At 37.6% G+C, this 23,541-nt stretch overlaps 2 protein-coding genes across 8 annotated transcripts in view; both read right to left on the reverse strand.

Annotated features, from left to right (window-relative positions):
* Window positions 1–524: 524 nt before the first annotated feature.
* LOC103705820 (uncharacterized) lies at window positions 525–4,559 on the reverse strand. The gene is made up of 5 exons (XM_008789689.6): window positions 4,029–4,559; window positions 3,811–3,893; window positions 1,973–2,028; window positions 1,763–1,881; window positions 525–983 (listed from the first exon to the last, which is right to left on the reverse strand). Exons 1-4 carry the CDS (start codon window positions 4,198–4,200, stop codon window positions 1,803–1,805), a joined length of 390 nt encoding a protein of 129 aa, XP_008787911.3. The 5' UTR covers window positions 4,201–4,559; the 3' UTR covers window positions 525–983; window positions 1,763–1,802.
* A 432-nt stretch (window positions 4,560–4,991) lies between these two features.
* Window positions 4,992–23,541, reverse strand: part of LOC103705821 (THO complex subunit 2-like) — a 43,714-nt gene continuing 25,164 nt past the window's right edge. For 3 of the 7 annotated variants that reach the window (XM_008789690.5, XM_088711394.2, XM_008789692.5), the window contains 14 exons: window positions 21,209–21,336; window positions 20,727–20,823; window positions 20,512–20,640; window positions 19,571–19,674; window positions 19,162–19,342; window positions 18,696–18,877; window positions 17,835–18,441; window positions 17,580–17,684; window positions 16,139–16,294; window positions 15,972–16,052; window positions 14,911–15,360; window positions 10,778–11,887; window positions 7,286–7,590; window positions 5,575–6,241 (listed from right to left, as the gene is read on the reverse strand). In XM_008789690.5, coding sequence (XP_008787912.3) covers window positions 6,175–6,241; window positions 7,286–7,590; window positions 10,778–11,887; window positions 14,911–15,360; window positions 15,972–16,052; window positions 16,139–16,294; window positions 17,580–17,684; window positions 17,835–18,441; window positions 18,696–18,877; window positions 19,162–19,342; window positions 19,571–19,674; window positions 20,512–20,640; window positions 20,727–20,823; window positions 21,209–21,336 — 3,702 coding nt within the window. In that variant the 3' untranslated portion in view covers window positions 5,575–6,174. Of the gene's footprint in view, window positions 5,445–5,574; window positions 6,242–7,285; window positions 7,649–10,777; window positions 11,888–14,910; window positions 15,361–15,971; window positions 16,053–16,138; window positions 16,295–17,579; window positions 17,685–17,834; window positions 18,442–18,695; window positions 18,878–19,161; window positions 19,343–19,570; window positions 19,675–20,511; window positions 20,641–20,726; window positions 20,824–21,208; window positions 21,337–23,541 lie in introns of those variants that run through there. The other 4 variants (XR_003385421.3, XR_015973493.1, XM_088711392.1 and 1 more) reach the window with 4 other exon arrangements.

Raw genomic sequence — 23,541 nt, forward strand, 5'->3', positions numbered from 1 at the left:
CTCTTCCAAAGTCGCAGCCTGGAGGCAAAAACAATTACATGGCCGATCTTTTCCTCGGCACCATAATTTAACAGCCAAAGTTTATTGACCAATGACATTCGAATCAGTGTATTAGAGAGATTGGTTGGTCTTAAACAGTGGCCGCCCTAGTTAGATCGATTTCAGCCCAAAAACTAATACAACTGTTCTCGACTTTGGAAGTTCGGCTCGAACTGCGAATAAACCAACTTGAGTCAGCTTAAGCTCTAGACCGCATGATTCAACTAGACACGAGCAAGATTTGCTTTGAGTCCAACCCAAGTTGCACTTCTCCATGGAGAGGTTGGTTATTTCTTCTTTTCTTTCCCATGTTTTCTATTTTGGGCAATTTCGATGTCCAATCAAACCCTCAGCAACAACCAACAAAAGAATTGATTTAGACTTCTATTCTTCAAGCAAACAAACATGATCAGCAACGCAGGAGCGGCCAAGGTTGGCTTCTAGATGCTTCTTCAGGAGACCTCATTTGATGGACTATCCAGTGATGTGGGTAATAACATGCTCACTTGGCAATAGAAAGTAATGGGACATATGATATGTTGTACAAGGTAAGCACATATCAAGGAGGACAACATCGACCACAAACTATAGCTTATACTATTCTGAGAAGAAATAAGTTTGAAAGACTCCAAGCACAGAAATGATGTCACCTATGTCAGCTGGTCCAGGAATGATGAAACAAGATTCTCTTTTCAAAGTTCGGATCCTCAGATCTTGTATAATCTATTTAGGAAGTAATGCAGACAAGAAGGGAGGGACTGTTTTCTGAGAAAGACTAACCACTGGCTGCAGAAAATAGCAAGCGTCCATATCTTCATTAACCCTACTATCATGAAAATTCATTTAGTCGTGATCCTCAAGATCTTCAGACTGATGGACGGAGTCCAAATCTATCAGAGGTATGATCGTTAACAGAATCTCAAAGAGTGCACTGCCAGTTTCACCTGCGTAAAAAAAAAAAAAAAAAAAAAAAGAGAGAGAGAGAGAAGGATACAAGAATCAGCACTTTGCCTCCACCAAAAAAAGGCCAGGCAAGTATGTTGAACCAAAAACAAATGCTGCAACATATAAATTCAATTTTAGCATAAAAAATTCACAATATTATCTATAGACATTACATTTGTTATAGAAACCAGGGCACAAAATGTCTGCTTTCAAATCAGAAACAGACCAAGGAAGTTCATAAAAATAAAAATTCCCAATGCACATATTTCTCTTTATAGAACTATACCGTTAACATGCTAGGGAAGAATTTATGAAGTTCGTAAACTGGACAGGCAGTCACATGGCAAGAAAAATAAGTTTTACATAAACAAAAATTCTCGATGCATATGTTTTTCTATAGAAGACTATATCTTTAACATTGAGGAAATAATTTATGAAGCCTGTAAATTGTACAAGCAGTCCCATGTTTGGCATTCAGAACATATTTAGATACAGGTAACAATAAAGAGTTTTCATTCACCGAAAATTCAAAAAGAAATAAGGCGTTTAGAAGTTTGACAGAACTAAATAAAGATGAAACTAGTAAATAGTAAAAATACCTGCATAGACAAAAACATCATAGTATGACAATCATTATGCATCACATGAAACTCACCTATGTATCTTGTTTTTCTAGGGTAAATACACTGATGTAAAGCACACAGTACACCTGCATCCTAAGTTTGCCCGATGTGCTTGCCCAAATACACAAGAACACTGAAAAAAGGACTGTACTTACCTCTACATAGCTTGGCCATTATTGATCTGGATTATAAAAGCTACTGCTCTTTGAGACGGTTCTCAACTTCTTCCAATTCCTTTATCTCCTTATTATATTTGCAAAAACGGTATATACACCTGTTCACTCAATTGAAAAAATAATAATTTTTGAGATAAAACCAACAAAATGTTTGCATGCTGAACAGAGAAAGCTGGCATGATACAATACCAATAAAGGAGACATGCCAATACACACAGAATAACATTCCTTTGAGCTTTGAAGATCTGCATAGCATGATATCATATTAGTAATATAACACCATAAAACTTCAAAAATTTGAAATATAACAACTCTGCTAGCCCGTCCCTCCAAAGGCAAGTGCTCGTCTTATGCCCAAAAAAACAGACCGGTTACTATTGACTGATGAAACAGGAAATCAATCTTTTCCTCGACCACAGCAAGATTCAAGGGAGTGACAGTAGACAGCAGCCAATACCTACAGGCTCAAGTGTGCTGATACATGGAAAATCGACTATTCATGTACATTTGAGTCATAATTTGCGCTACTGAGGAGAACTCTAACCATGCTAAAACTATAAACCCGCATTTTGTTTTCAAGCAAGATCATCCCCGTTAACTAGCTTTTTTTCCCACTCCAACTAAATCTTGTAAGCTTCTGATCCATCTTTTTTCCCTCCTTGGTTGAGTCTGTCCCCCCTTTTTAAAAGGAGAGATGCTTCTAGTGAGTGATAGTGATTGAGCTTTCACAAGAGAATAAGATTGTATCATGGGTTTGCTAAGTTGACACACAAGAAGATTGTATCATGGATTCGAATCCCATTTTCTCTGGCATGGAAGTGGAATGGGCGGGCAAAATTACATGCGAGAAAGAACCTCTTCTTGATGGAGTCCCCCGGAGGACAGACTAGCAGTACTTAGTGCCTAGGAGAGAAGCATCTCCTTGTTCTTGGTGGTGTCTATAACTAAACGAGGGCCGTTTAGTCCCCCATAGATTCCTTCTTCAATGTTGGGCATGCTTGTGTAGGGAGTTCAAGGAGAAACTGCTAGGTGATCTCAATCCTTTTCCCTTTGGCTTGGGACAAGAGGAGAATGAAACGGTATTTTCTTGGGTTCTATTTTTAGGAGTCGCCCGAATTGCACTAATGCAACAACATGTGAGAATTTGAATCAGAAAATGCCACTAGGTCAACTCAAAATCATAAAGAGATAGTGCATTTTTGAGCGCCAGTACTTAGTTGCTCCGGCTTGCCCCTTTTTATTTTGATTTTTTGTTTTGAAACAATAAAAAAAACATTGTGCACCAAATACAGCTAAATTCAGTTAAAAATGCTTATCCTAATAGTTTTGTTTCTTAACATTTTTTAATGTTACTAATTCTTTACAAAGAGATACCTCCTCTTCAAGAGTAAGGGATTTTAAATCCCTTCTCAAGCTTCCATCCAAGGTATCTTAAGTTCTTTACATGCCCCAAACCATAGTGAGCCTGGACAGAAAGCACAAATATTAAAGTACTAAGTCGTACTGTAGCATGTTTTATGATATGTAGCATAACAACAAATTTGGCAGGTTATTTGGTTATATATCATGATTTGCAGCATATTAATGTGGCGAATTCACTTATGGCATCGGTGTTTCTGCTTCCATTGTTAAGTAATTTCCGTTTATTATTTCAATCACTCATGCATATAAATTTCTCCTAGTAAATTTTCTGTACTAGGGGTTAATAATTGGTGAAACCAGGAAGATCACCCATTCAAATAAATAATTATAATATAGAGCGTTGGAGGCGGGGTAGTTCTACGGTGTGATTCACCATCCAACCCTACAAAGACGACATCCGACGTTTAGATTGGCTGAAATTGCTAAATGAAGGCACCAGTTTTTGATGTCTATCATTAAATCTCGAACTAGGTATCTGCATAGTTCCCCAATTTGAAATCTTGAACAGCCAGAGGGCAACCAAACGTAAACCGCATCTCAGAATTAATTGAATAAAATAAAGAAAGAGAGAAATAAATCAAGAATCGAGAGAGGGGCTGGCTTACAGATTTCTCGTATCGGATCCTCTCGTCCGTGGTGCAGACGTCGCCGGCGCAAATCAGCCGGTGCTCGTTCTTCCAGTGTATATCTAGAAAAACAGAAAGAAAGAGAGATGGATCAGAACAGCCAACATAACGAAGTTCTCATCCCATCTGAGAGAGAGATGAGAAGATCGTTCATCGGATTCGGAAAAGAAAAGAGAGAAAATGGGGCAGCGACGGACCCAAGAGCTGGAAGGCGGCGAAAGGGAGGACAGCGGTGAGGGGCTGGAGGAGAAGGGAGACGAGGGCGACGATCCGAGACTTGACGAGCCTCGGGGCCGGGAGGGTCACCAACGCCGCCACCGCCGCCTCCACCGCTACCACCCACGCCAGGACCATCCACTGCAGCGCCATTCTTCCTCGATTGATTAATTCTAACACACTCTCTCTCTCTCTCTCTTTCTCTATGATACGAGACGCACCGCTTTATTGTGAAGTTCGTTCTTCCTTTCTTCCATGCGAAGGAAGAAGGACATAAAAAAAGGGACGATAAAGGCGGGGTCGATGGGCTTCAACGGACCGCTTGTAGGATTACCGCTTTGCGCTAAGAAAGTACCAATAAAATGGTTTCACGAAAGACGATGTGACCAAGGCTCCCCCACCTTGATGGTATGTGAGTTGGCATGCGTTAACGAGGTTGAGGGTTCGAGCCTCGGTAAGAAAGGGGAGAAGGAGAGAGAAGAAAGAGGTATTCTAAAATACCTCATTTTTCTGACGCATATTATCTAAAAATACCTTATTTTTTAAACGCATATTATCTAAAATACCTCAATTTTTTAGTCGCATATTATCCTACTTCTTTAGACAGCAGTATAAAATATATTGTTGTTCAAGGTCTAACTGTATAAGCAACTCCAACGAAAACTGAAAGATTTGGCTACCATTTTCTGTAAGGAAGAGGTATTCTAAAATACCTCTTTTTTTTAACGCATATTATCCTACTTTAGACAACAATATAAAATATATTGTTGTTAAGGCCTAACCCTATAAGCAACTCCATCGAAAACTCGTGGCTGCTACCCTTTTCTGTAAAGACAACAGACAATATAAGATGGTTGGATTTTGCCTGTACGTCGGCATCATAACATAGGTTCGATATTGCATTCCTCCAAAGCCGTTTTTGCCCACTCGAGTATCGCAAATGATAATCACAAAACCAATTAGTACACCTTAATCATTAAAAATTACAGGTAAGGATCCAAAATTTAGCTTTTGCTATGGACATGGACGGGCAGGCCTGCTCCCCGAGTGCCAAACAGTTGCGATATAGAGATGGATATCTACTAGTCCAATGGATGAATCAAGGCTATATATATTCCAATTCACATGCATTGCACATGCCACGATCAAGTGTCATATGCAATATGATCCATGCACAATTGACTGCAACTACAACGCTGTAAAGATTGCACCATGTTTTGGACATAGTAACTACATTTTCAGTCCATACTATAATTCCTCCAACTGGTTCCCTATCAATAATCAGCAGTAAGACCACCCCATTGTCCAGCTATGAAGCTGCAAGTACTGTTGTTTAACATCCATGCCCACAGGGGACCTGCTATCAAATGCTTTTGTTCTCTGTCGGATCTTCACATCTGCAAAATCAATATACAGTTCACAAGGAAACAAGTTAGCAACTAACAAGCAAACGAGAGTTAATGAACCCAACTTTACAACAGAAAATACCCAGTTCCCCCAGATTTAATCATTTTGAAAGCTTACAGATTTTGCTTTAGAACAGCCTACGGGTGGTATAACTACAACCCCAAATATATCATATTTGACACAATAAAAGAAGGTAAACACAAACTTCACAAGAGCTGTGAATGACTGCATGAACACTGGAAGATAAAATGTTATATTATGCAAGGAAGGCAAATTACAATTGCATTAATGTCCAATAAGGTTTCCTTCTGTATCTCAAAATCTTTATCACATTGGAGTGCATGCTGACTGCCACAAGAATTTGCGAGTCCCAATCTTCTGCAGGATCTGATTTGCAAAGCCACGTATGCACATTATATTTTTAAGATCTGCTACACTGAATCTGAAGACCTCTAATTATATATTAGGACATAATACACCAGGCTTTTCCAGTATCCATGATCAATAAAGACCACTGAAATGGACCAACTTTGCCTACCCAAGCTAACATCATGCATCTACATTAGATGCTTCAGTCTGAACACTAGTGCCAAAAATCGTAGTGGCTAAATGACAGCTGCACTTCCCTTCCCAAGCTAGTCATAGTTGCAGCCAGTATAGGTGCTCAATAAATCTGGCCAAGCAATAAAAAATCTCTTGCGATCCTCTCCATACTGCTGTCTACTTGCGATGCTTCCTCTTAGCTTCAGTCCTTTGCTTCTCTTCCTCCCACTCTCTTTCATATATCCTGAAGTTTGACAGGTTAAGGACATGCAATCCAGAAAGATGTCTATGTGCACATACAGTCAAAATGAAGTTGCTCAGATGTCTCAAAAATCTCAAAAGAACAACCAAAAATATGTATAAAATAGAAGTATAACTTGATAAAACTGAAGCATAAATATCACGTGACAGTAAACTCTGTTGTGTCAACCCAAGATTTTTTATAATTTTTTGCATGTTAACCCAAGATTTTTCGAGGTCGACTAAATTACTTAGGATTTATTGAGTCTTTGTCCTAAACTCTCAACTTGGACTAGGGTCAATTGACTCGAACTTCAATCAAGTCAAACTCGTTCAATCCACGCAACGATTATTGTATCTTTACGGAAGTCACATACAAAGGATGAAATTCATAATGTTTCGCGTTTTTTGTGTAAAAAAAAGATTACAGGTTATGGCCAGAATGGTGGTCAAGGAAAACCAAATTCATGGTAGCACTCAGACTACAATAAATGTGCACTCATGCATGCTGCAAAATACAAAACAGAAGGCACATGCATGCTCGTGTATAGTGTATATAATGGACATCAGCTACACGTTGGAAAATCTCAATTCTTTGATTCCAATCAAGTAAAAAATCTCAAAAGAAATTGTACTTTCATTTAGAAGAAATTTATAAGCATTACCAAATGAAAGCATGAAAGAAAAAGGTGAAGAAAGTCGATGAGTGAATTAAAAGATTACAAGAGTACACAGATATCATGACACTCAACCTTCATATAACACACGTTGACTTAAAAAGTGGTGAGTATTGGTTTTGCTTCTGTCACTGAAAAAAGGAGTGCATGGTGATAACATGATCTTTCATTATGATACAGATGAAAACTTACCTCATTATTCTACAACCAAAACATTTTTCTGCAAAATCATGCAAAATATTGAAAAGTTTCAATGAAAAATGCAAGAGAGAAGTCATTTCAATCACCTGACAACACAAGGCTGACACACTAAAAATGGTGGTTCAAAAAAAGACTGTAAAAGATAAAAGTGGTAATTCAGTAAAGGATACTGATCAGTCTCCCGACGATTGATCTTGCTTGCAGCTTCTTTGCCATGCATCCTCGGAACTTCATCCACATAAACAGCTCGATGCTGCACCATAATCCCTTTTCTATCTCCCCTTTCTCTTGCATCAAACGATTGAGATATCCCCAATGCTAGAGGTGGTGGAGGTGGCGGAACAACCGGTGAATACTCCCCTCCAGCTTCAGAAGAGGATGTATGGTCCCTTTTAAGCTTTCGCCGCTTGGGGGCTGCAGTAGGATCCATATCATCCTTCGGTACATTCCCCTTATCTCTGTCCCTCTCTTCTACCTACAGAAGCATTAAAAATGTTGAAACATCTTTGGATAGAGAAACAACTTTTTTTCTCCTGTTAAACGTAGAAATAAACAGTTAGTACATAATCAACTGGTAACTGTATGACTGTTTGAAACTTAGGTCCGCACAACTTTGTCGCCCCCCCCACCCCCCCCCCCCCCCCCCCCCCCCCCCCCCCCCCACAAAAAAAAAAAAAAAGATGCAGGGTTATGAGGCTAGTAAGAGGAAGAAAAAAAATAAGGGTCTAGATACCACAGGTGATGGCATATTTCTAGGGACTAGATACCACAGCAGAAAGGGTCATAAGGAAGCAATTGTATGCCTACAATCTTACGGCTATGTTTGGTTGAGAAGAAGGTGAGAGAAAAGAAAGGCAGATCAGAATCATCTTTCATATTATTTGGCAAGAGAAACAAGAAATAGAGAGCCAAAATTTTCATAAGAGGCCGAAAAGTTATGCTCGAATGAGAGAATAAATATTACTATCAAGAGAGAGAGAGAGAGAGAGAGAATAACAAAAGCCACATAGACCAGGATAACTCCACCATACCCTGATAACTTTCTCAGCAATTTTTCAGTTCAATCAAACACAAGATTCTAAATTTATTTATATATTTTTCCGGCGATTTACTTTTCTTTTATTTCATGTGCTTGGCACCCAAACTGAACCTAATTCCAACTCCTTGAACAACATAATACTTCATGAAGCTGCATCCAGAAAGATGTAGAGAAAAACATAAAAATCCATCACATCATAAGCATAACGTCAACATAATCACATTCAAACAATGCACGTCTAATAAAGCACTACATCCTTCATGGTTTTCTAGTATAAGAATGATCATCTACACCTACATAATCTAAACATCGCAACATGGAGAGAAATTACAATACTCATAATGCCAGACTCCTGAAAATCTGTGGGGTCAGTGCTGTCGCAAGTTTAAAAGAGAATATTATCTTTCAATATATTATCCTATCAGCAATAAATATTCCCAATTACACTACTAAAGAAATTATCTATCAACCCACTAGAAAAGTGGGGAGATTTAGGCTCTGTTTGGTATTGTTGCTGTTTTTATGCTTTTGTTTTCCTACAAATAAGCAATATACTTCATGGAGATTGATGTTGGAGGCAGCATTTGCATAGAACTTTTGTCATTCCTTATCTATACTTTTTTTGAAAGCAATAAATATTTGCTGTCAAAAGTTTTTACCAACAATTTTATAAAAAAAGGGTTTCATCATTCATATTTGTTTAGTCGAGTTCAACTTTCTTCTTGGATTTTTGAAAGCCAAGACAGAAAACAAAAGCAATAACCAAACGGGCCCTAATATTTTCACCATGTTTTAAAAGTCTGTCTTCAATTCACTTTAATAAATCAATTTCAATAAAATACTAAACAGCATAAATTTTGCATGAACTCTCACTTGTGTTCATCAAAGTAAATATAGTTCAATCAAGATACAACACATTCAAGGTTAAATTGGACCCGGCTCTCCCTAATATAATTAGAGTTGCACACAGGTATCAAAAAATTATCTATATTTCATTCTTAGATCCTTATTTATCTATAGAATATGCATTACCCTTATAACTAGAATTGGATCTCATAATTTTGACAACATTTTATGTTTAGAAAAAGATTTAATGAATTGTGTAACCTTTATTTAAATAGATACGAGAAACTTCACATTCTTTTGCATCTCAGAGACAAACTAATCAATCTAATCCTCTTGTACTTCAAAAAACAATGTGTTTTAAGACATTTACCTCCATATTAAAACTTTAGCAAACAATATCTGGAATCTTTTAGCCACACTCGCTTTAGAATATCTCCAAAATCTCACACCCGCATTTACTTCTTAGACACTAAATTCAAAATTATTCAAAAGCATCACTTCACCACTCCTGCATCTGAATCTGCTTCTGCATCCCTCCCAATAAGTAACTATGTTTGGACCTAATTCTGAAAATTATCAAATCCTTCAAAAAATTGAGCTTTCAACATCGTAAGAGCGAAAAACTGAACACAAATAAAAAATAGTTATAACTTTGTTACCATGAAAACTCACCATTGCCTATATCTGCTTATAAATTTGTTTTAAGACAATTGAATTATCCATTTTCTTGCTAGAAATGATCTTCCAGCATCTCTAAATCTATCATATAGAAAAGAAAAATACTCCTTTGTACTACACTCAATTTACACAACCCACATCATTCTCCAACACCAAAAAGACCTGATATCCTCACTTGAAGATCTCAGAAAAACTAAGGATAAGCGTCCACATATCACTCTAAACCTTACTCTTACAAAAAGAGCATATTAGTAAGTACCACATTCCTTGCACATTAATGTATATCAGGCCACCCTCCTACAACTAAAGAAGGCATTCCGCAGCCTTCCTAGGGCCAAAAATGAACCACATCACACACGCAAACTTGTACTTCTAGAATGTAAGAAGACATACTATCCAACATATGTAAATTTTATCTAAAGTATATTAAATATTATTTAAAATTAGTTCATAAAACTATTTTTACTGAACTTCCTTTTCTCTTGTCGGATATGTAGTTAGTGAATTCACATTACAGTGCATATTACTCAACTGGCAAAGAGATATAACATGTATCCATGAAGGTGAGCCCTGTCTATATCATCCAAAAAGCAATAAATCAATAATATAGTAAACTTTTGCCAACTGATGAACTGAACATATATATATTGGTTTTTTCAAGGACCACAAGACATTTTATTGAAAAATAAAGATAAGTTTTTCAAGGTTTCAAAAAATTCCACAACTCTTATGGGCATAAATTTAGAAAATCAGGAGACCAATGATAACTATTGGTCACATTGGTAGACTGGTAGAGCACAATTGACTATAAAAAATAAATTAAAAAAAAAAGGACCAATACTCAATTATAATAGGACTAATTATAATTGCCACTGGGTGCACGTTGATGTTCCCAGTAAAAACTCATATTAAAGTCCTAGACTGACACAGGTTTGCACATTATGTCAACAGATATGAGACATAATATTAAAGACATTCTGCTATCAGAATTCCAGAAAGCCACATACACTGACCTCTCATACATGCAATTGCTTGCGTATAAATGAATAAAGAACAATGATATAAAAACAACTTCAAAAGGATGAAGTTACAGATGTACCTTATTTGGCGCATCTCCTCGTTCCTCCCACTTTTTTTCTCGAAACTCATCATCTCTCCTACGTTTTGCATCATCATGTGATGCTAAAACATTCTCCTCTGAGCGCATACGTTCTTTTTCATCATGCCTAGGCGACAGCCGCTGTGTGTGTCTAGTGTTACTGACCCTTCTTTCAGGCTCTTCATCTCTTCGACTACCACCAACAGATTGGGGAACGAAACTTGGAGGTAGCGGAGGTGGCGGCGGCAAACCTTGTCCATGAAAACGCTCATCGGAATGCACCTTATCCATGGGAGCCTCATTGTGTCGTAGTTTATTCCTGTCATCTTTGCTTCTGTCATCTCTAGATTTATCAACAGACCTATCTATATTCCTATCTACTGCTCTCTCCTGCACTCTTTCGACAGAACGTTCTCTTCCATGTCTTTCAATTGACCTATCTCTTGATTTCTCAAGAATGTCCCCACCACGGCTCTTATCAGGCCGATCCAATTTTTCCCTGCGGTCTTTGTCATATCTTTCAATAGTTTTGTCTTTAGATTTATCAGAATGCTTATCCACAGGCCTAATTGGGCTTTGTTCTTCAATTGTAGGCCTCTCATGATCTGGAAAGTGAGATTTTTCCATTGATCTGGGGTCAAAAGTTTTTTCCTTATCAGATAATCGCACTTCCATAGCCTCACCATCCTTTCCATCAGTGTCTCCTTTCCTTCGTTTGTTCAATCTATCTTGTTCTTCAGCTGGAACAGATCTCTTTTGCTGTTTAGGGAAAGCATCAGGTGCTTCTACATTGTCATCCAAGGGTTTGATAGGTCCACTTTCCATCTTGGATAGACTAACATGCACATCATTCATTTTTGAGGAGGAACTTGCTACTTTTCCTGATGTTGAACTTAAGTTACCATTGGAAGTGGACGAAGAATTAGTAGCAGTACCACCTTGCCTACTTTCTGATTGATGAGCTGAAAGATCCCTGTCAGCTGTTGCAGAAGATTGCTGATAGGCAGTTCTGCTGATTGATTTTCCAGATTTAGTATCTTCTTTGACCAACTCCTGTTTTGGTAGCCTACCAAGAGAATTCTGTGCTGAACGTTTTTGCTGGGGTCTGGTCTGTCAAGAGCAAAAATCATGGTGAAGTGAGACTAGAGCCTGATGTTACGCATGCTGCAACAGACAACATGTAAAACTCTAATAGAATAAAGGTAGATGATCAGGTTTCAGTCACTTCACACTTTCTGCAAAATAGCTCAACAAAATATATCTTTCTTCAATTACCATTTAATGCATATCTAGAAATTCAAGCACAGTTAAACTAGCCAAATTAAAATAATTCTTGAAGTCAAAATGGCAATTCAAGAATCTATGTAATTAACCATCAGTACAGACATAAATCAGAAAAATCTTGAGAAAAAGTTAATATTTGGATTTGTCGATCTCCTTTTAACTATTTTTTCTATGGTCAACTGCCTGGGCACCTGGACAATTGGTGGTGGGGGGGGGGGGGGGGGGGGGGGGGGGTGGTGTCATGCATGATCTATATTACATTTTCACCAGGCAGTCATTTATACACCGAGATGTAAGTACATATATCCATGCACACATGCATGATCATGTACACGTTCAAAATATACAGGAAACGGAAAGCGGTTTCTTTAGGGTCCAAACAGCGGGAAAATGCTTGCATATCTATGACAGAATGATGCTACAGTGAAATGAGATATGTTAAAAGGTAAGTTTAAAAGAAAAAGCTACTTTATTTGCACATCTGCACAAAAAGGTCACCTATACTTTCTGCAGACGGTTCATGTGAGACTTTGCAGGACCATTATACTGCACCCCTGATGAGTGTTATTTCTGCATATTCATCAATAAGTATTACGAGTGCATTCACCATCAATATGTATGTATTTATAAGCTAAATGTCTGCATTCATTTGAGGGTAGGAACGGTCCAGTAAAGTTCAAACAGGACATTTTGCAAAATAAATGGGGGGAGTGGGACAAGTGACCCATTTTTTTCGAAAATGAAAATAAAGTGGATTTTCTCTAAAAATCTTCACCATATTAAGAGAAAAACTACTAAAAAAAATCAAATGACCCTATAAAGTCTTTTCAACCGAATCCTTGATGCACTGCTCTAGGCTCTAGTAAGTTAAATGACCAAAGAAGCTCCGCAAACACTACCATCCCAGATAAAACAACTTTATGTTTTATTATCTCTATTATGTTTCATGCTAGCATATATTTCACAAATTGAATCATACCTTAAAGGTTGAAAGTGTGTTTAATTGTTACAGATTATCTCTACACTCGTTGTCACTTGACATTGATGCGTGTGGAAATGCTAGACCTAAAACAAATTACAGAATTAGAAACGGATAATTGAATTTCTTATTTCAATTGCCTGACCAATCACAGGGCACACAGGGAGTAGCATGGGCACAAAGCCAGCTCCTAGGTTGCCTAGGCTATCCAATGATCATCCCCAAAACAGACAAACCCAATGCAGCAACCAACAGAAATGGCCCCTCCTTATGAAACCAGTCCATCCATTGCATCAGGGAGAATCCTTAAAAAGAAACCACATTGCAGAATATCAGACTTAGCAGTTAGCACCATGACTTATGCAACAGCAAATCAAAAGGTTTCACCATCTTCTGAAAACTAACTGATTAACAATTATTTAGCCTTCTAAAGAATCGACAAGCTTGTCATCCACTTGCCTACAAACAATGGGTGTTATTTTCAAGACATCCCAAATAATAAGAAACAACTTAATAGTAAAAGGAACCAGCAATACTAAAATAAACTTCCATCTTGAAAAGTTGAAACAACATCCAGGAACCTCCTAGGAAAAGGAACTATTTGTTAAAAAATTGACCAACAATCTCTATGTTCAAAGGATTAAGGAACCACAACCATGTAATAAATATATCCTGTCAATGATGAACAATCAAAGAAAATAAAAGAATATTGCTTATGTGTTGAAATAAAAATTCCATCTCCTAGAAGCACATGACCATTTAAAAGATGAAGTGTTACTATAGACAGAATAGGAAACCCAATTCAGTATTCACCATAAAAGATCCAAACGTAAACCTTCTTATCATCCCTATAGAAAGAAGAGGGGAAAGTCTAACTCCTGGAACATGGTGCAACATGGAACTCTTGACTATTTTGAAAGACACAAATTGATAAAAGTATTCTAAATAACACGGGAGCAAGAGGGCAGGCCTTGGTACATCGTGAAGACCACTACAATGTGACAGAGGTGTCATGAATTTGAAACATGGAAACAACCTCTCCACACACAGGGATAAAGATGTGTACAACTGACCCTCCCCAGACCTCATAACGGCAGAAGCCTGGCGCACCAGGATCCCCTTTTTTTTAATTCAACAAGGCACTAACAATGGCCGGGGCAAAATAGGACATTTAACATGGGAAAAGCCACTAAGCCATGTGAATCACATTAATCCTCTCTTACTACATAGAATTGAAACACAACAGGAAAAATGAGTGGAGCACCTTAAAGAACACGCTAGCACCTTTAGGGCCACCTTTAAAAGAATGCAAGGCATCAATGGAAAAAAGAATGCTTCATGCATCTCGACAGCACATTGATCCTAGAAACATGGTAAGACCTTCAGATCCCTGCTCCGATCGTACCCTCTATAAATATGATAATTAATTTTTTTTCCCTGAGGCTCAAAATTGTGTTTTGCCACTTCATATTTACCCACCAAGCACCACCAAAAGTGTTGATGCAGGATAAGCATTAAGAACCCCTAAACCACGGCAAAAACATAAAACACACTTAAAAACCATGCCTTCAGTCAACAAACCCTGACTAGAGAGGAGATAAAAAAGGGGATAAGTTAAAAATATTTCCTTATAATCGAAGTGAAGGTATCCAACTTGATTCTCTCTAAAGCAAGCTTATGAAAATATGCCTTTAGAAAATCCCTAAAATTATATTAAAAAAACAAACAAGATCCCAGCATAAAGCTCACTATTTCAGGAGACAATTAGAAGCAGATACGTGCAACTTGACAATTCTTTAGTCAACAAGGTACCTATGTAGTCAAAACACAGAAAATTTTTATCTTCAGTTTGAACATAATACTTAGATACCTCAGATTCCACAGCGCCCTTTGAAGCAACTTTTGTAACTGTTTCCTCTGCTGAAACTTTTGGAAGTTCATCTGGATTTTTCATGATCCCAGAAGGTTTAGGTGGCAAAGAAGAAGTGTGTGTTTGACTATCAGGCCCATTCGTGGAAGAGCTACTCCTTGATTTTTGTTGTGCTGAATCAGATTTCAAAAGCATTCCACCTTCTGATCGATCGGACCTGCCATCTGTAGATTTTGCACGTGTCATCTGGTCTCTAACTATATTCAACAGATCCGCTACCTGATTCCCTGTAGTGGCATTCCTTGTCCCAGACATCTCATTCTGAGATATACCAAGGGCAGAACCATTTGACGCATTGCCCAGGTTACCAGCAAGTGATTTTGCCGGTGATGCTGCATGCTTTAGATCAATATGACCCATACCAAATTCTTCCTCAGAAACCCATGAGCTCTGCATGTTTTAGGTAGAGAACATTGTATGATAAAAAAAAATTGTTAAAACCTTGCAGCAATCAAGGCTACAGATAAAACCACGGATTCAAAAAACTGCTGGAATGGGATGGCACAAGCAGTATAGTACCATTTCGATACGAAATCGGCACTGATATGGGTTCCAGGATGCCCAAACCTTATATATCGGTAATGTACCAGCTATACCAGCCCATACCATTGTGTATCAATGGTACCACACCAATGCATACTGACAATTTTCATTTTTCTGAAGTTATTGGTTTCCGAGTGTGCCGTTAGTATCAATTAAAGTTCGTCGTACCAATACCGGACCCCATACTGGTGCCACACTATCATAATGTCGGTACGGTATGGTACGCAGTATGCCTGGCGTACTGAGTGTCGATACGCCACTAGTACCTATACCGGACCGGTACGGTATATTACGTCCGGTACCGTCCGGTATGGTACGGTACCGCATACCATGGTATCAATACTGTAACATCTCAATAGAAAAAATATTATAGGGTTCGATACCGATATTTAAAAACTTAGATAAAATATTATACATGTCATGACATGTTAAATTGATTTCTTCAGCATGAAACTAACCTTGCGAGCAGCCAAAGCGGCAGCTACACCAGTAGCCAAAACTTTCAAATCTTCTCTCTCATCCCCTTTAATTTTAGCTACCTACAAAAAGAAAAAGAAAACAATAGAATATAACCTACAAAGGATGACAGCATCAATGAGTTTGAAACAAAGTAGATTTCCTTTACCCGCTTTTCAAGATTAATACCACTCTTTCGAGTAACAGGGAAAACACTAGATATCTTTGTCAACACAATAAGAGCATTTCGTATTTCCATGTACTCGGTAGATTCCAAGCACTGTACAAGCAATCTAGTTATTCTTCCGCTCCATTTCCAGTGTACCTTTAGAAAACATATGAGGGTCCACGAAAATTAAAATGTCAGCCAAAATTCAGCTGATACATAATTTACGATAACAGGCATGCTAAAACCAGTGTTCAGATTTTTGACAGAAAAAGTTTAGGCTAAATGCAACTAACATTTTGAAAACAAAAGACTATATCGCCTTTTGGGGAAAAAAGAGCAAGATGCATATTAAACACACCTACAGATGTTTAGGTTCGTTTCACAACATGGTACATAACATCCTATATTGTAACTTGTTTTATGTCATGAACTGTTAAACTACACTAAATTTACTCAGGCTTCATATACAATGTCTAATTTCAAGTCCATATAGGAAGTTCTGTCACATATCGGCAGCTGAAATCCTCAATCACAATGACACTAGGGAGTAAGAATCTTCGGATGCACGGGAAGTGAGCGCTGGGTGCAAGATGATATCCCAAGGTAAGATGATGACATCAGTGCTTCCAGGCATAGGTCAGAGAAGGAGATCAAATCAACACTGAGATGGCCTCCTCCTCCGTCAGCCTCTGAGGATCTCTAGTTGGCAGGACCAAACATCAACTAGATGGATCTATGAATAGGATGATCACAACAGTAGAGGGAAATTAGGCATAAGCTTACAAGGTGGATGCTTTTGAAACCCTCTCTACTAAAGTTTGATCAACCATCATCCAAAATAAGGCTAACATAAACTGGCTGCTTTATCAATTAGATTCGAAGATGCTCTCTTACGTGGAGATCATGCACAAGAAGCATCTCATGCAGTCAGTAGTATTTGTTGTTCACCAGGAGAAGGAAAGGGCATTCAAATTAAATATGACAATTAATGGTTCAAAACAATCATGAAGCTAAGTTACAAGTAAAAGGGAACTTGTAGAAAAACTGTAAAATTAACACCTAATTTCATCATCATAAATAAAATACATTGCATTGACAAGCAAACTAAGAAAAACCTATCGTGTCTTTGCAGTCTGTTACACTTGGCTAGAATTAGTGCATCCCTTACTCTCAAACTTCACATCCAGATTAATGGATTATTGAACATGATCCTACATGTATTTCCTACTCAAGTCATCATATATTGAAAACTAGAATTTAGAGAAAAAAAAGTAGCTCTTCAACCAAAAAATAAGAAAAGATCTGTAAGTAGTAGTGATTCTAGCTACCAAAAAAGAGAGATAAAAGTTGAAATTGTCAATGACAATATACTGACGGAAAACTAGATAAGCAGTGTTCTCCAAAGAAAACATAAAACAGTCATCATGGCAAAAGAGCATACTCTAATAAATTGGCTATAAGTTACACGCTGACTGTTCGGGAATCTGTAATAGACAGCAAACCCTGGCATGTTTCCACATTCGCGTTCATATATGGACTCATCACTCTGTAAAAGGTAACATTTTGAAGAACCTCAGAACCTCTAAAACAAATAACTGCTCATATAAATATCTGCTTAAGTATATTTCTATCATTATCTGCAAGCAAACAGCAGATAAATGTAAATGATGGGCAAAATCACTCTCTCTTATAATACCTTCCAATGGTAAGCCATCTTTAGTGTCTCATATAAAAACCTTCCAAGTCTGCCAGCTTCAAATTCGGTGCAGCAACAGATCATCGGCTGTAGGGTTTTACATATAAGAACATCGATATGGTTGACCGTGTTAAAAAATGGTGTGCCAAGTGAATGTAGCATATGCACAAACATAGCACAATACACAGCATCTGGCATGCTGAAGATGCAGCGTGGGAAGATACACCGTTGAAGAAACTCCATGTTTATCTTTAGGGTATCCGGGCAGGAACTCAGCCACTTGTCCTTCTCACGACTAAGCCTTTGATGCACAGATGCAACATGTTGTTCGTGCTTTTGAAATTCACAAGTCAATCTGTCAAGTAACTCTTGGATCCTTTCCTTGTCTTTTTTCCGCTTTGTGATAGCTATATTGGAAGTGTCAGAAAGTTCTTCTAAGGCTTTAATAGCAGCATGCTGCTTCATAATCTCTGATTCATAACGTTGTCGAGGAACATAAAGATCATAGAGGGTAAGCCCCCAAAATGTAGCATACAGATCAGGAGACAGGCTATTCCAAGCTTTCAGAGGCAGCATTGACCGGACTGTGTCAAGGAGGTCTGACCAACTGTATAAGAAGAAATACAGATGAAAAGACATAGCAATCTGATTATTTTAAACAAATAGGAGCAAATGTCAAGCAGACCGTAGCCAGTCACAGATAACAAGAGAAACAGAGAAGAACAATCGTGAAGAGAAGAAATTGACATTCATGTGGCTTTTCTCTGTAACAGGAAAAGATGCAATACATGTGGTATACAATTTAATGGAAAACAAAGTAAGAAAATAAAGATATTAAATTTGCAACATACTAAAGCTTACTTGACAGGCTTCCAGGGTGAACCAAGATCCAAAACAACATCACTAGATAAATTTGAGGGCTCTGCTTCATTATTTGTACTTGGAGCATGGGGCTCTTCAGTTATGTCAAGAGGCCAGCATATTTCAGCCCCACTTATGCTTTTGAAGAGCCTCATCACAGGGCGATATACCAGAAATGCTACCTGCATTACAGTTAGATCTAATCAAAGTTTAGGTGCAAAAAGCAGAGGCATGATATTATGAAGAGGACAAAACTATTCCATCTGTATCTGTAACATACAGTTGAGTTTGCTTCACAATTTGGAAAACACAAGCCAGTTATGTCAAAAGTTTACGTTAGTCAAATTTGCTGATAAAAATAGTTCTCACAAACCATTAAATATTTAAATATGCAATTCTTTAGAAATTAAATTGCTCGGAAGGAAGTGAACAAGTGAAAGCAGTTTTGATGTGCTTAACATATTACCTCTGCATCAAGATGGTACTTGTGAACAAGATCATCTAGAGGAGGACACAGCTGAGCGTAGGTCATAGATGGAGTTACGGCACTCAAGAGAAACTCAACATATTGAAGAAGTGTGCCATGGCACCTGTCAAACTGCTCGCTAACCATTTTGATGTATGGTGCATCAGCATTTATGATGACCCTGACAGCATCACATAATTACATTTAACTCATTCCATCAACTAATGCACTAACGGCAACACCCTCCTAACCCGAAAAGCAAAATCAAAACACACACACACATGATGGGGGGAGAGGGAAAAGAAGGGGGTGGAGAGAGAGTAAGAGAGAGATTGCAAGACCCTATTTGAGAGGAAAAGAGCAATTATATCCAAAATTTGTTGACAAGCACTGCTTTTTGACATCTTACATGGAGCGATGTTGAGCTATAAGTAACAAAAGAGGAATAGCAAGCTTAGGCTCTTCCTTCGGAAGTAAGGAGTCCCTAAGTCTGTTGGTAGATTTAGTCAATGCCTGCAAACGTAAACGAATAAGTCATACTTACAAGATTTATATTGTGCAAATAAGTAGACAATAGCTTACTCCATCCATCACTAAGTAAATTCAAATGGAGATAACATGTCCGTATTAATGCCATCACCGTTCAGCAATTACGAAGTAGAACAAAAATCATTAATTTCTTCAAATTAAAATATAGAAAATGAGTCATGGCGCTAAAAAAGCATGCATAAATTATAATCAAGCTTCCAAATATCACAATTACTGCGACTCAATCACTAACCATGATTATATTCGAGTTTCCTGACAAAAATCATCAGCTGAAATAAATTAATATGGGGCAGACCAGTCGCACTACCAATATCACTTTGATAGTAGGATCATATCAAATTTCAACAAGGGCAAAGAGGCCAACCCTCAGGACAACTTCATGCCCCAGATATGAGATTGTGACAAAACCTCCTTATGTGATGCCATGAAAAGTAATTGCAACATACATTCAGTTCTAGTTGAAACTCTGCGCATGAGACAATTATAATTCAACAAATTCAAACTTGTCATTTAAAGAAACAATCACTACATATTTAGTGTAGGAAAAAAATATTTATTGCAGATTAAGCATGTCAAAACAAATACAAAAAACAAGGACGCCAGACACGTGTGCTTATCAGAGATAGACACCAGATCCCAATTATCACAATTCAGAGAGGAGAACAATTGCTGAAAAGTTACATAGGAAAAAGTTATATTTCACATTGTGATTTTGGATCTTAAAGGTAATAATCATCATTTGACTATCATTACCAACAAGATTAAAAAAAAAACAACCAAAGAGGCTTCCCCTGATTATACCTTATTGTTTCTAGTCATTCCAAAGAGAGTAGCTTGATATCTCAATGTTTCACCTCCTGCCATAGCATCAAGTTGCTCCTCGGTCATGTTCTCAGTGTACTGAACATTTGCCATCTGCTGAATAAGCTCCTGCATCACTCAACTACTTAGACTTCGTAATGTTCCAATACATAATTTGCAAAAGACACCGAAATACTGAAACCTTAAGAATATACCTGCAACAGAACAAGCTCAATTCCTGAGCCCTTCTTCAATTGATTAACAAGATACTGAAAAAGGCCTCTCAACTCCATTGAAGGGTATTTCTTACACCTGCAAAAAGCAATGACCATCAAGTACCTACAAGAATCCCAAAGGTATTTTTCATGTTTATTTCACAAGAATCAACCACCGAAATCATAATGATTCCCAATAAAAATGAACAAACTGAAATCATATTTTAGTAATATTCAAAAATTAGGATTACGCTGCAATTTTACATATACTAAAAGCAGTTTAAGAAAAATCAGAGCATACGATAACTACATATATAGTTCATAGCTGCACCCAAATGGTTAGTTTAGTAGTGAAAAGAAAAGATTCAACTATCAAAATCATAAGTATCAGATGGTTTGAGTGAATAAGACATCATTCAATGAAGAAATACTGAATAAAACATACAAAAACGATTACAAGCTTTGAAGTCAAATATACATACAGATGGCCCCAAAAGGATGCAAGAGACTGAAGCCAATCTGACAAATTCAGGCCATCATCTTTAAGCTTCTCACGTCCACCTTGTGCTAGACGTTCAATTACAACATATTCTAACACATCATATTCCAGCTGTAACACAAACAATCATATTAGAAATACTATGGACAAGAAGTCAAACTTTTAAAATTTAGAGAAAGAAAAGATTTCCAGAAAACAGCAAAAATCATACTAAGAACATTCCAAAGAATCCAAACATTACAAATAACAACAGAATGAATTACTTTCCAACAAAAATTTTACTAAAACAAGTTGCAGATGCAAGCGTAACACAGTACTAATTAATCTCAGTACGTAAAGGCAAAACAAAACATCATAGTATAATTGAAGCACTACAACATATAATCACTCTATTCAGTTCAACCACCATTTGAAAGTGTACTTTATCATACCAAGCTTGCTAGATTTCTGCCTTACCATAACAGAAGAAACCCTTGTACTCTGCAACCTTAGCCATGCAGAATCTTAGGAACTTGGAGAGGAAACAGAAACTGAGAGAAGGAATGACATCCTACGGGCAAGTGATGGATTGTGTATCAGGAGCAGTAGGCAGAGCAGGAACATGCCTGAGAAAAACCTAATCAATGCTAAAACCAACCTAAATAGCCTTAAGAAATCTGGAAATAAAAAGAAAGAAAGAAAGAAAGAAGAAGAAGAAGAACTTGATACATCCACAAGTAGTCTCTTGCTCGGCACCAAACACTCCTATAAGAATCAAAGAAAATGAAACCAAAGAAGAAAAGCCACTTCTCAATTGGAAAATTTACAATTGAACTTTCACCTAGTGTTCTTCATTTATCTTGCCCCAAGATCTTGATATTCACCATATTCCATCTTGCAGCTAAATCTTTAGAATCAGATCATGAGACCAACATTAGAGTTTCTTCTATTCAACCTTAAAATCATTGCATCAACAGCACAAACTTATATCTCAAAATTCAACCATCGATTGGGCTAAGTACAGCAATCAATGTGTTCAATAAAAGAAATACGTATATTGTACAACACCAGATCATGAATGGTCATCACATATCCTCTTTGAAGTTTGGATTCCATGAAAAAATGACCTTCAAGATCCCTGCCATCCTGTGTCACACGATAAAACGACAAACCAAGGCAAACTATTTGATCACTTGTTTGGGTGAGAACACAGAGGTAGTAAAAAAAAAAATAGCGATCGAGGACAAGGATCTGGTAAACAATGAAGAACATTTAGTCAGGTTTTATGTGAGCAGCTTGAGCCCAGCAAGGAAAGGGATAAGATGGACACGCTAACATAAACCAAGAATTCTGCATGTTCTATTTGTATTGTTGGCTGCCCTTATTTCTTCAGTTTTGCCTACTCTTTCCCCCTTCCTTACCAACCTCTTCGAAGGTTTCTTCTCTCTTCTTGTTCTCTGGCTTATAGTTTTCTTGACCATATTATTCCCCTTCCAAAACATATGGACAAGCATGAAATAACATCAAAAGCAGTCCAATGTAGGAATGCTTGATGAATGAGGGCTCACAAAACCAACCCAAAATAGTTGGGACAAAATTTGATTTCTGAACAGATGTCAGTGAACTTCATGAGCCTTCAACAACAGCTAGGGTTAGCCTTTGACTCCATAGCATAAAATCATGAGTTTTGCAATAACTAACATCAAAAAGGCACATCGCATCACTTGCAAATGTAACTGTAGTCGATCCCATGCATGCCATGCAGGTTGCTTGTAATCCTGCAATACTGCCCCCACCTCCAAACCAACACCCAGCATGCTCATCTAAAACACAAAACCCCCAAAACACACCCACATATTCATCCCAGAACTTGCATCCTCAAGAGAGAGGAAGCAACGGCTAAACTGAGCCACCATTAAAATGGATTTTTGACTCTCCAGAAAATTAAGGACCCCAACTAGCAAGATGACTGATCTAAGAAAATAAAATTTAAGGCCAAAGTCACACTTGTTGAAAGAGCCATATAGTTCAATTTTTGTGATGACAATCAGAAAGTGCACCGTAAATCCTAGGATAAGATGCTAAGCTCTCAAACAAACAAGCACAAAAAAGAAGCCAATACAATCCCTACCTAGAATGCAAAAGAGACATGCCCTTATTTGTAATCATCTCCTTCCTCATGAACTCCAGGCAAATATTTGTTTAAGGCAATTCTAAATAAAATGTTAACCAAAGATCCTGCAAATGCCGACCAAGAAGCCATGTGACCAGTGACCGTTTATCCAACAACTGTCACCATAGCATCTACTTGAAGAAAATCACCTCCAACTAACCCAG

Source organism: Phoenix dactylifera, chromosome 15, assembly GCF_051530095.1.
Source record: "Phoenix dactylifera cultivar Ajwa chromosome 15, Ajwa_hap1_PhDact_Kaust_v1.1, whole genome shotgun sequence".
In the NCBI taxonomy this organism is placed as follows: domain Eukaryota; kingdom Viridiplantae; phylum Streptophyta; class Magnoliopsida; order Arecales; family Arecaceae; genus Phoenix; species Phoenix dactylifera.

What these genes read in the sequence shown, in the direction of transcription:
- LOC103705820 (XM_008789689.6), bottom strand. Translation starts at nt 4,200, where the DNA reads ATGGCGCTGCAGTGGATGGTCCTGGCGTGGGTGGTAGCGGTGGAGGCG. An exon ending in CGCCGCCTTCCAGCTCTTGG is followed by an intron (nt 3,894 to 4,028) that starts GTCCGTCGCTGC and finishes CTGTTTTTCTAG; the next exon opens with ATATACACTGGAAGAACGAG. An exon ending in TTGGCATGTCTCCTTTATTG is followed by an intron (nt 1,882 to 1,972) that starts GTATTGTATCAT and finishes TTGAGTGAACAG; the next exon opens with GTGTATATACCGTTTTTGCA.